The sequence below is a fragment of the Phodopus roborovskii genome, unplaced genomic scaffold (assembly GCF_943737965.1).
Source record: "Phodopus roborovskii unplaced genomic scaffold, PHOROB, whole genome shotgun sequence".
NCBI classification, from domain to species: Eukaryota; Metazoa; Chordata; class Mammalia; order Rodentia; family Cricetidae; genus Phodopus; species Phodopus roborovskii.
In genome coordinates this window covers 5,819,289-5,832,047 of record NW_026126588.1, presented here as the reverse complement: position 1 = coordinate 5,832,047, position 12,759 = coordinate 5,819,289, and the positions used below count along the sequence as shown (strand labels likewise).

The following is a 12,759-nucleotide window of genomic DNA, read 5'->3' as shown; positions in this document are numbered from 1 at the left end:
CTAGCATCACTGAAGAGGGAAGCTCACCTGAGGAATTGCTTCCGTTTACTAGCCTGTGGGTCATGGCCTTAAAGCATCTTCTGGGTTGCTGACTGGTGTGAAAGGGACCAGTCCAGCTGAGGGTCCCTGCCTCTATTCGTGCTTGAGTCTTGCTTTGATTTCCCTCAATGGTGGACTGTTAGGAACATGTGAGCCAGACAAATTCTTTCCTCCCTCCAAGTCAGTTTTGGTCGGTATATATTATAGGAACAGAGAACCAAACTAGTACACACCTTTTCTGGTTTTTTCTCTTCTGTTTCATTACTGGATGTTCTTGTCCTAAGTTTCACAGAGCCTTCTTTAAAAATATCTCCAAATCCAATTCCTCGAATTTTCTTTGGCTGGGTAAGTGTTCCAGGAGCAGTTTCACTCCCATTCCCCGGAGACAGTACAGGTGAGGTAGAGCCAGTCAAAGCTATTTCTAAAAAAATAATTTTGTTTATGAAGAATGACACCCAAATATACAAGTCTTTATATCACGTTCTACAAATTCTCAGATTTAATTCTTAATTAAAACAAAAAGAACTAAGACAGTAAGATAAATAGCACGGTGCTCAACCATGCTAGAGCAGGATGTACCTTACATTGGCTTTTGTTGCTATGTTGAATAAAACAGTAACTATTCTTATTGTGTTGACATTATGACTATGAAATCCAGGAAATTTAATGCAAAAGATTCTTAGCAAGTGCTACAGCTTAGCTATGGTTTGTCTCCTAAAGGTTCATGTGCTTGAAGTTAACAGTACCGAAAGTTGATGGACCACCTGACAGATGGCACCCACTAGGGGAGACCGATGCATCACAAACCGGGGAGGACAAACTCTAGTGTTAGGATTTGCAGAAGTGGACTGGTTCCTGAAAGAGCACTTTGCAATAAAGAAGCTCCATGGCAGAGTTTCTCTTCCTGCAGGACCATTCGACATTAACACAACCATCCTTGAGTTAGTATGTCTCACACAGAACACCAGGTTCTGTATTTCTTGTAACCTGCTTTGAGGCTCTGATAGTATACTTATCAGTCTGACAATTCTTGTCCTTTCAATTTTCAGACCATTTATAATTAATATAATTAATGACATTTAAATCCATTAGCTTGCTATTTGTTTTTTATTTGCTTACTTATTTTTACTCCTTTTCTCTCATCTTGTTTTGTCCCACTGTTTATTAGCATCTCATTTTAATAACTCACTAAATATATCTCTGCTACAGTTTGAATGTACACACACACACACGTATGTGTGTGTGTATATATATATATGTGTGTATGTGTGTGTATATATCCAATGACTATATCACTATTTACCCTAAAATCTGTCCTTTTTCCACTAAATTTATACTTCATGTGTACCTCCACATAGCGACATAAAACAATTTTTTAAAATTCAAATGTGATCTTTTGTGATTATGGATTATACTGACACCTGATGAAAACACAATACAACACTCAGTAGAAACAATCCAGTCTCAATAGAAACGATCCAGTTTATTGTTAATTTTACAACAGTAATATAAAAGCTTTTAAAGATGGCCCCACATTTTCATGTGAAGGAACAAAGAGGGAGAGGGGGCAAGAGATCGACTCTCTTGATTGTCTTTACTTGAATAGCCCCATATTCCCTCCCTAGCAGGGCACTAACTCAACACCTCCAAAGCAAGTCCACCTTCTCTCCCCACTTGAACGCAAATCCAGAAACAGTATCTGCCTCAACCCCAGGACTACCTGGTAATCTCTGACCACTCTTCTTCTGTCATTCTCCATATCCCATAATAACTAGGTCCTATGATACAGAACCTAGTAGTTCTCCCATTGTACCCATGGCTCCCCATACCCACGGCATTCTTGTAGTTTAGACAAGCACTGTTTCTACTAAATCATCAAACACTCTCAGCTGGCCCTGCCTTCTTCAATGCACCTCCACACTGCAACCAAAACAATCAAACTGAATAAAACAATGTCATCGTTTCACTTGTCTTCAAGCCACCTCTGTGATTTAGTTTTTAATGCCTGAAGTTTCTCCCCATCCTTAATACTTACTGCCTTCAACTACATAATCCAAAATCCTCTCAAATAAATGAAAAAAAAAAAAAAAAAACTATGGTTTTTTTTTTTTTTTGCACTCTTCAAGTTTGCTGAAGCTTATTTGAGATCTCAATAGATGACTTTTGCAAAAGGTTCTCCTCCCTCCTCTTAGAACATCTATAGTGCTCTCAAGTTCCTTGTGACAAATATTTTTATGTCAAATTACATTAACTTTAACCTATTTAATAAATAGCCTTTAATTTTGAATAGAACAAAAGCTTGTTATTCACCACTGAATCCCCAGTGGTAAACAAACCATGGATATTAAGTAGTTTTTATATGCGGGATTTCCCTTCAGTCTATGACTATTGGATTTCAGATTTAATGCCATGCTTCCATTGAAATGTAAATGACTCTCCTATCACTGTTCAAAAATCTTAGTCATGACTCAGGGAAATTAAAACCCAACAAGCAAACCACAGGGCTGCAATACTAAGAAATGCCTAGTACCTAATTTCCTATCCATGCTTTCCATACATCAAGTAATATAAAGAAAGCAACAGAAGCCCAACTGTGATTTTCCTACTCAGTAGATAAGCAGGAGTTCCAATTTCATCACCCTTAGCAAGAGTGATACTAATACCCTCAACAGTTAAGATTTCACTTTCTAAACTGACCAGAAAGTTCTCTGTATACCAAAAAGTACTATTCTTTTACTGGACATCAACATGTCACACTAGTCCACAAAAACAGGTCTTTGGGAATGATTAAAAAATATATTTTTTAACTTAGTAGTTCGCCTGTGTGTATGTATGTGCAAATAAGGAAGAGTAAATTCTGCTTCAAAATGAAATCAAAGAGAAGATAATTAAAGAGAAGGGATTGAGGCTTTTGTTTTATATTGTTTTGTTTTTATAGAGCGGTCAGAAAAGGCACCAATAATGAAGTGATTGAGACTCCTAAGTCAGACACTAGAAGCCTTAAGAATACTTCAAAAAAGCCTTCCAAGCAAAGATACATGAGGTCACAGTATCCATGGAAGTTCTATACCCAACTCTTCTGTATCCAGGTTCAACCAAAAAGTGGAAATGTGGTTAGGGAGGGGTGTGTGTGTCTGTGTGTGTGTGTGTGTGTGTGTGTGTGAGAGAGAGAGAGAGAGAGAGAGAGAGAGAGAGAGAGAGAAGAGAGAGAGAGAGAGAGAGAGAGAGAGAGAGAGAGAGAGAGAGGAGAGAGAAAGAGATGCTAGAGATATTTATGATAACTACACCTTTACAGACTGTTTCTTGTTTTTCCTTATAAATACAATGTAACAACTATTTACTTTGTTTTGGGCATTATAAGTAAAACTGGAAATTACTTAACATACACAATCTGATGTGGCTAAATCATATGCAAATTCTACGTGGTTTTAGAAAGAAATTAGTGTCCTCTGATTTTGATATCTACAGGGATCCCCAGAGCCTAAGTGCAGCAGATACTAAATGAACAACAATGTACTGAACCCACTCAAAAATCAAAGTCTCAATGCCCAGAAAAGCAGACAGAAGATAAAGGAACTGGTTGAAAGACGAAAAGTAAACCATATCTATGGCCCTATGTTAAAAAGAAATCATTATAAAAGCATAAAAGAACAACTAAAGAAGTCCTTACATGAACTACATGTGAAACAGTATTATCAATATAAAGTGTCATGATTTGATGATGATAATGTAACTATAAGACTATACTCGTTCTCAAAAGATTAACAAGATTTTTGAAACAAATGTAGAGAGAACATGAACAATAATTAGCACACAGTGAACTGTTAACTGGATAATCTGGGTAAATGCTTTGTTTCTCCAAGATAAAACTACCTGTTAAGTCTAATCCCAAAGGAGCCAACACTCTTCTGGCCTCCCTGACAAGAAGGCACACATGTGGCATACACAAAACATGCAGGCAAAACACCCATAAACACTAAACAAATTATTTAAAAAAAAACAAAACAAAACAATAGACTGCCTGCTCTCCAGGATCCAAATTTCCTATATGCAAATATAATCACATAATTATGAATGATGACAAAAGCTGAAAGGTTCTTTTCAAAGTCTGACATAGCAAATCTAAAAGCACAACATTTAAGTATAACTTCAAAACTGAACTCTAAATTTCTTTATCAATTATTTAATTTTAACTGTAGATAAATTTTCATTTTGAAAGGATTTATTTTAATTATTTGTGGGTGGGTAGGAGCACATGAGTACAGGTGCCCACGGAGCCAAGTCCTTCTGGAGCTGGAGTTACAGGCTGTGTGAACTGCCCAACATGCATGCTGGGAAACCAAGCCAAGTGCCCTGAAAGAGTAGGAGTAGTGTGTGTTCTTAACTGCTGAGCCAGAAATTTCCAATCATTATTGGGATTTATTTTCTCTAAAGGTCTCTTGTCATTTAGTTCACTAAAGCTCAGAAATCCATTCTCTACACATTAACAGCTTTTGTTTCACCTCAAACCATTTGCTCATCCACATATAGAACAACAAAATGACAAGTCAGAGAAAATAATAGTTCAAAACAGTACACTGCCCTACAACTGCGTATAATACTTTTGATAAAATCATTACTCTTGTTTGCTAATTAATTACAGAAAAGCAAAGATAGCATATATTCACTGCCACTACTCACATGAACAAGTACCACACACACACACACACACACACACACACACAGACACCATGGCATTATACTGATCCTGATCCTAAAAAGAAAAGTAACTGGCATCCTTAGGCTATAGACTACCCCTCAAAATCTATGCATATACGTATATAACCCAAAAAAGGCTATGTATTACTAGATAATAGAAACATAACTTTTTAAAATCCTCGGTATATGTACAATTCTACCAGCACTTGAAAATTTAAGTCATCTTTTAAAGCAACTTTCCTACATATCACAGCAATTTTTTAAAAATAGTATTAAATAGGGTTAAATTTTCCTCAAATTCTTGAATGGTGAGCATATTAAGATGAATTTGTGTCTCTAATTAACAAGAGATCAAAATGTATTATGCTACACATGGTAGGACACACTCTTGGAAAGCTGTTCCAAGCAGGTCCTGTCTACATGGTGAGTTCCATGTCAGACATATAGAGAACTTATCTCAAAAGACCAACCACAGTAACAGCAACAATTAAATGGCATTTGGCTGTAGGAAAAAAAAAAAAAACAAAAAACCAGAATCTGTTGTATAAATATAGAAACCAAAATAACACTATGTTGAATTTTCTCAATTATTAAGCTAGGCCGTTTGCAAACTCAGCAGTTCAAAAAAAACAAAAAGGTAAAACAGAACTCAGAGAAAGAAAAAGAAACTATTTGACCAGTTATTTTTTTTCCCTTTGATTCCCATTATAACTTGCTTTTTAAAACTAGATTAACTGACACTGATTCAGCACTCAAAAGAAGAATTCCTAAAGAAAAAGTAATAGTGAAGTCTTTCACCTACCTGATTCGTCCTGCCCTTCATGAGTTTCACCATCATCTGTGAGCTCTAATTCTTTCACAAAATTTGAGGGGAAAAGTCCCAACTTATTGTTCAGGGTTCCACTCCACCAGCCTTCCTCTACCTGAAAAAGTTCACAGCTCAAATATAACAAAATTCTTTTAGTCTATGAAAACACAGAGCTATAAAAATAAATGAGCAAATAATGATGCAAAGCAAGTACTTTAAAAAGAAAGAAAACTTGAAAAGAAAGTTGATAAAATCGTATTAATATTTCTACATGAACACTAGATTACTTGTGTATGGAATTAATCATATTCTTGTAATATTTACAATGTGAACTTACAATCAATTACAACCTATGAAGAAAATACTTCTTATTAAAGTAACAAATAAAGTATAATGTATAACTGAGAAAGCAGACAGCTCCTGACTGGAATAGTACCCATATATTACTGAGTCTTGTTTTATAAATATAAGATATATTTTTTACTTTAAAAATTTGTTTGAGCAAAGTGTAGTAACTCTAAGAATGTAACTTCTCAGACCAGTGAAATGACTGGGCAGGTTAAAGTGTTTGCCAACCTGAAGTTGACCCCTGAGGCCCACAGAATGTAAGAAAACTGACTCCTGGAAGTTCTCTGATCTGTATACATGTGCCATAGCATGAGCACAACATCACACACACACATGCTCAGGGATCAGAGTTCAATTCCCAGCACCCATGTTGGACAGCTCACAACATCTCATTTCTTGGGGTTCACAAACCTCTAGCCACTTCAGGCACCTGCACATATTTGCACATAGATACACACACATATAATTAATATTAAATTTAATAATACATGTAAAAACATCTTTAAGGATGTCATTTCCCAAGTGGTATAAAAATCTTATTTCCCCCTTTTAAACAGTAATTCTTAACCAAAGTACGAAAAAATTATTTTGGTTTTGTTTATTATTTTGTTCATTTTATGTGCATGGATATTTGCCTGAATGTGGTATATGACTACATGCATGTAGTAGCTCCAGAGGCCATAAGAAGGCCTCAGGGGCCCTGGAACTAGGGTTACCATGTGAGCTGACATATGAATGTTGGAAAGTGAACTGGGGTCCTCCAGAATGGCAGCCAGTGCTCTGAAATGCTGCGCTATCTCTCCAACCCTGAAAAAATTCACTTTCAAATTCACATTAATCAAATTCTTTAACAGAGGCTGGAGAGATGGCTTAGTGGTTAAGAGCACTGGCTGCTCTTCCAGAGGACCAGGGTTCAATTCCCAGCACCCATATGGCAGCTCACAACCATCTGTACCTCCCGTTCCAAGTGACTCATCACCCTCATACAGACACACATGCCAGCAAAACAGCCTCAAACCCACAAAGAATCACTTGTCCAGATTAAAGGTTTGTGCTACCATGCCCAACCTGAAAACCAACTTTTAATAAATAATTGACGCAACAGATACTCTTTATATACAAGCCATGACTTACTGCTAGGAAAAGATTCAGATCTTGTGAATGAGAAATCCCTTCCTTGCCTTTGCTGAAATAACTAAACTGGGAAACTATTAGACTACAGCAATCCCGGCTCTTGATAAAACAATCTAAGAAAGCAGTGAAAACACATAGAATGTAACTGCTAGGCATGGTAGCACACACTTTTAATCCCAGCAATAGAAGAAAGAGACAGCCAGTATTTTAGTCCCAAGTCAGCAAAAATTACGTAGTGAGTACCTGTCTCAAAAAACAAAACAAACAAAAAACTAACAATAATGATCTGTAAAAATAAATGCTGCAATCAAAGTGGGTACAAAGTGCTAGGAGCATAGGGGCATATGCTTGAAAATATCAGAGTCTTCTCCCCTAAAAACAAGTGACCAAAAAACTCAACATTAAGCCTAAATAAGAATCTTCTAGATAAAAAGCATGTGAGAAAAAATAGTCACATCAAAACACAAGATGATTTACAGACAGGATATCTGAAACACAAACAGCTAGACACAGCATGTTTGGGACAGCGATGTAAAGCAGAAAACATTAAGAGCTCAGGGGCTTTAGCAGACTTAAGGCAATATGAAACTGGGCATGATGACTCATGTCTGACCATAGCACTCAGGATACAGGGTAGGAAGGGAGTTGCTTTGAATGGAAGTCCAGACCAAGCTAAATTGTGAGCTCCAGAAAGTGGGCTACAGAGTGAGATCCTGCCTCCAAGAATGAGGGAAGAAAGAGAAGGAAGAAAAAACTAAGATAAAAAATTAAAAATTATAGGAGTCACGTGTGCTATGTAATTAAGGAAGAAACACATACAAAGAAAAACATTAGTATTATTTAAACTCCAAATACCAGCAAGTTGTTAGAAGCTATTTAATTAAGAAATTCTTGGGAAGAAGAGTGGTTAAGAACACACATTCAAGCATAGCAATAATGAACTGGACATGATGACCACGCCTGTAATCCCATCACTGAGGCGGCGAGAGCAGTAAGACCAATTTAGGCCAGCGTGGGCTACGAGACCTAGTCTCTAAGAAGCAACCAAACAAAAAGCAAACAATCATTTGAAAACAGACTGCACAGTCTGGCCTGCTGACACATGCGTAATTCCAGAGCTCAGAAGGTGAAAAGAAAGACTACAACTGTGAAGCTGGCTGAGATACATGGTCAGACTCTGGCTCAAAAAACCAAAGGCCCACTATGCACAAGACCATGGTTCATATCCGCCATGGGGGATGTGGGGAGACCTTCAAGACAGACACAACAAGACAAGATTCAAATTCACACACATTCAGATTCAGGCCACTGCATGTCAGGCACATATAAAGTTAAGGTTATCTCACACCACAAATATGGTCTTGACACGATTCCCATCAACAACTGCTCATTTCTGAGCTCTCCCCCTTCACTCCTGACAGCTTCTAAGTGGTTTGTAAGTAGCTGTCATTTCCAAGGCTAGACTGTAAAAGGCACTTCACCCTATTTGCTGATATAGTAGCATTGAGAGTTGTGAAACTGCTGTGCAAATCAAAATAAGCACCCTCTGCTCAAAATGTGTTTCAGATTTCTGACTACAGAACAGTTACATTAACTTTACCCAAAATCTGAAGCTTTTTGATTTTTATGTAAGTAGTCAAGAGGTTTCGGAATCGTGACCATTTCAAGATTGTAAGATCAACTACCCAGATACTCCATACTCTAAGAAATCCAACCCAAATGGAAAGAACACTAAATAGCTGTCCAAGAGGCAGTTCTAGTCTTCAAGACTATCAGCCATTGGGTGTGAATAAAGGGGCTTTCTTGCAAAGGCTCTCACCAAGCCCTTACCCTGAACCATTGCAGCTGAGGCCCTAGATAGCACAGAACAGACAAGCCAATCCTTTTGAGCTCTATGTGCATTCTTGAGCCATACAACCCACAAGATAACAGTTGTTTTTGCCACAGGTTTTGGGGTAGCTTCTTATGGATCATGAGTAAAAACAATAAACAATGTGACTCAATCTCCACATCTGAGAAAGGGGGCTGGAGAGATGGCTCAGCCGTTAGAGGCTAGGCTCACAACCAAAATACCCCTGAGAAATGAAGATAAATATTCCTTTCTGTTAGACTGTTTCAAGATTAAAGGAAATAACTGTGAAAATTATTTAGTACAATACTTCCAAATAAACATTAACTGGTGGTGTCATCAGACAGAGTAGATCAGACTGCCTTTCGTATAGGTTTCCTCGAAGTTATTATAGACTCAATGACAGTGAGACATTATGACACAAAATCAATTCCTGCTACAATATATTTTATCAAAGTACTCTCTTTGAAAACAGTATCTTCACTGCCCAGCAAAACATTTCATAGTTCTTCAATGACAAAAACAGATGTGAGAAATTAAAAATATTCTCATACCTCATTCTAGTACTAAAATGTGAAAAATATATACCTGGCTAGTATTTAAATACAACAATTCAAACATGACAGACTTTAAAGCAATTTATGCATTGCACTCCTACGTCATGCAAAAGGAAATTGTTCTGTTACTGTCTTATGGCAACATAGAATCAAGATAAGGCTCTCTGGTGTTTGGGGCTATTTAAATAATGAATAATTTTACTTTAGGATTATTATACTGCTCTGTGTGCATGGTGTACGTATGGGTTTGCACACGCACAGGTCAGGCGGCAGTGGTGCAGAGTCAATTCTCTCTTTCCACCTTTATGTGGGTGATAAGGATGGAACTCAGGTAGCCAGGTTTAGGTGAGCAATCTTGTCAACAGAACATTAAGCTTAACAAATAGTATATAGCAAAGACAACTAAAAAAGACTGTCTTCAAATTTTATTGACAGAAAGCCCTCTTCTAGAAGCTGTTGCACTACTGCGAGTGTACACACCCTTAAGGTCCTTACCTCCTCATTAATATCAATGACGTCCCCCACTGCCAGTTCCAGTTCGTCCTCATTCTGAGGAGTGTAGTCAAAAAGAACTTTACACTGACGCTTCTTTGTCTCTGGAAGAAATCATTTTTAAAAATAGGTTAAGAAAGGTATTTTTCTAAATAGCACCTTTATTCACATATACAATTACAGTTACAGGATGTGTAGAAGAAAGAAAACGAGTATGTAAGTCTTTAAACCACAAACAGCATTGGGTGACTGTTTTAAAACAATTCTCCCACAACATAATATGCTCATCCCCAGATGAAGTGTAAGGCTTCTGGGCATAGAAAACAGGGACATACCTGATCTCTTCAATTACACAAAAGCAAAATATCCACAACCCACTTTTAAGACTACAAATACATTTTGACAATAAAATTATTGTAGGCAAGCTCCTCTCAGTAGTAATTTTCAGATTACTTCCTGATCAACGCCTAAGAATATTTAAAATGTACTATTTTAAGTAAGTGTTGAAGGGATGGTAAGATGGCTGAACAGAAGCAGCCAGCACTCATCACATGCTCCTTCAAAATAGAAAAAAGGGGGCGGGGAAAGGGAGAGAAATAGGGAAGAAGCAGGCCGGCTACAGGTAACAGCTATACAGTTGCATGTTGAGATGGCAAACTGGCATTCAACCATAGAAAAATGACAGTGTTGTAAAGTCAAGGAGCCTTGGGGACAGCTGCATAGTAAAAGAAAAAAGTATCCCAACACCTGTGTCCCTAGCTCGGCAACTTGAGACCCTCTCCCTTCTGCTGGATTAAAGGTGAAAGAGAATTAGAAAACGATCAGCACAGATAGACACTGGCACTCCTACCTAATTGGAAGTTTCACAACCCTGGGAGCCTAATTTCTAAAGAGAATCTGAATTTATCCACTAGAATAGTGTTAGGAAAAAGACTTCATCTCCCAGCAATTCCACAGGATGCAGTAACCCGGAGGCTTCTTGGAATGCCATGTTTCAGAGGGTCAGACTTGGCTCAGGGAAAGACACTGACTGATACAAACCCACCAACAGAGCTATACTGTGAGAATTCCAGATAAGGGATGCAGAGTGAGGGGCAAGGTGTTAGCCACAAAAACCAAACTGATTAGGGAACCCATCAACTGAGATGAGTGTGTAGATCCTGCTCAGCTCTCAGTTCCACACAGCAAGTTCCTGTCTCTAACAAGATGAAGAAAAGAGCTCCAAGCTGTCTTCTCAACCCACATCGGTGTGTTGGGGCAGTTTCAAGCAATGTCACTGCACCATCAGTCTAGCACTGCCCACTGGTTCTCAGCTAAAGTTGTCAGAGAAACTGTGGCTGGATGTATTCTTTCTCCTTCATTTCTGTCTGCACCTAAAACTAAGAGGACTTTTGCAAAGCTCCAGCTGCAACCATTCCTGCAATACTGGTATACAGTACAAGTGACTTTTCAAAGGAAGTAAAGCACATTCCAAGCAAGCGTGTACACCAGGGGAGGGGAGATCTGAGGTCCCACCCTTGGGCAGGAATGATTACAATCGCAGCAGCAGATCAGAGGAATACCATTTCTGCTTCCATCACAACTATATGTGTCCTCTCTATCAGTCTTCACAATATCTTGTACAATCACACACTCCTGTTAAGACTAGGTATCAGTGGCACAAAGGGAAAGCTATGATTTCTCTTCTAACCTTCCTAGGAAACCACTGGACTTGTACCAATGCTTACTCAAAGAACAAATGTATCCGACCCTACATGAGTGAGCTGCATATTCAAATAACAGGCTCACCACACAGACAGACAGGCAGGCAGGCAGGCAGGAATGCAGCCGGACAGGCAGAGAGACAGACACAAGAATATGCATTTTTAAAAATACCTACTTTTCTTAATAAATCAAACTGAACTATCTCCCACATAGAGTTTAACAGGCTTGAAAAAAAAAAATTAGAAAATTTAGTATTTAGTGTGATTGTTTGCACGGCTAATACATCTTTTTTGGGGTGTGGGGGAGGGAGTGGGGGGAGTTGAGGCAGGTTTCTCTGTCTAACAGTCCTGGCTATCCTGGAGCTCACTTTGTAGATCAGGCTGGCCTCAAACTCACTGAGATCTGCCTGCCTCTGTGTCCCAAGTGCTGGTACTTTTAAATGACAGTCTTTGAGAATGGCATTGTTGCCTCTTTCCTTAAATGAAGTTTAAAAAAAAAAAAAAAAAAAAAGAACAAGTAAATCTGAGGCCATAAAAGAAATCAGAGTTCTACAATTTAAAGTGTGTTGGCACAATAACCCTGAAGGTATAACAGTGCACAAGTACCTTGGAGGCCAAGTTAAACCATGCCTGCTACTGAAACCTAACCATTCAGTACAAATGAAATCAGGGTTACTGGAAAACTTGGAGGCCGCCAAGGTAAACCATGCCTGCTACTGAAACCCTAACCATTCAGTACAAATGAAATCAGGGTTACTGGAAAAGAATCTACCACCACTAATTTACTAAACCAACATAATCCCTAAAATCAATCTATAAACATTTGTCTTTATACCCACAGAGGTCTTCACCCATCATCAAGGAAACTTTCCTTTGGTACCTTAGGATTGATACCTATAGCCCATATAAAGCTGGAAGAATCAAATCTGTAACGTTGTCCTCTGGTCTCCACACTCAACACCCATACACATAATGAATTTAGAAAAAAAAAAAAAAAATCAGTAAAACATGGTATTCTTTCTTCGTCAATTTTTTCCCTAACTTGTTTACAAAGAACTTTCCAGAGCAGGAGAATCACATGTGAGGGCAACATAAGCTACCGAGCAAGACCTTATTTCAAAAGAAAAGAAA

General features: G+C 38.1%; 1 protein-coding gene across 1 annotated transcript in view; it reads right to left on the bottom strand.

Annotated features, from left to right (window-relative positions):
• Cd2ap (CD2 associated protein) overlaps positions 1–12,759 on the bottom strand; it is a 64,087-nt gene that overhangs the window by 24,426 nt on the left and 26,902 nt on the right. Inside the window, exons 4-6 of the mRNA XM_051204346.1 lie at positions 9,929–10,029; positions 5,540–5,660; positions 273–460 (exon numbers count right to left, since the gene is read on the bottom strand). Of these exons, the coding sequence (XP_051060303.1) occupies positions 273–460; positions 5,540–5,660; positions 9,929–10,029 (410 nt within the window). The remainder of the gene's footprint in view (positions 1–272; positions 461–5,539; positions 5,661–9,928; positions 10,030–12,759) is intronic.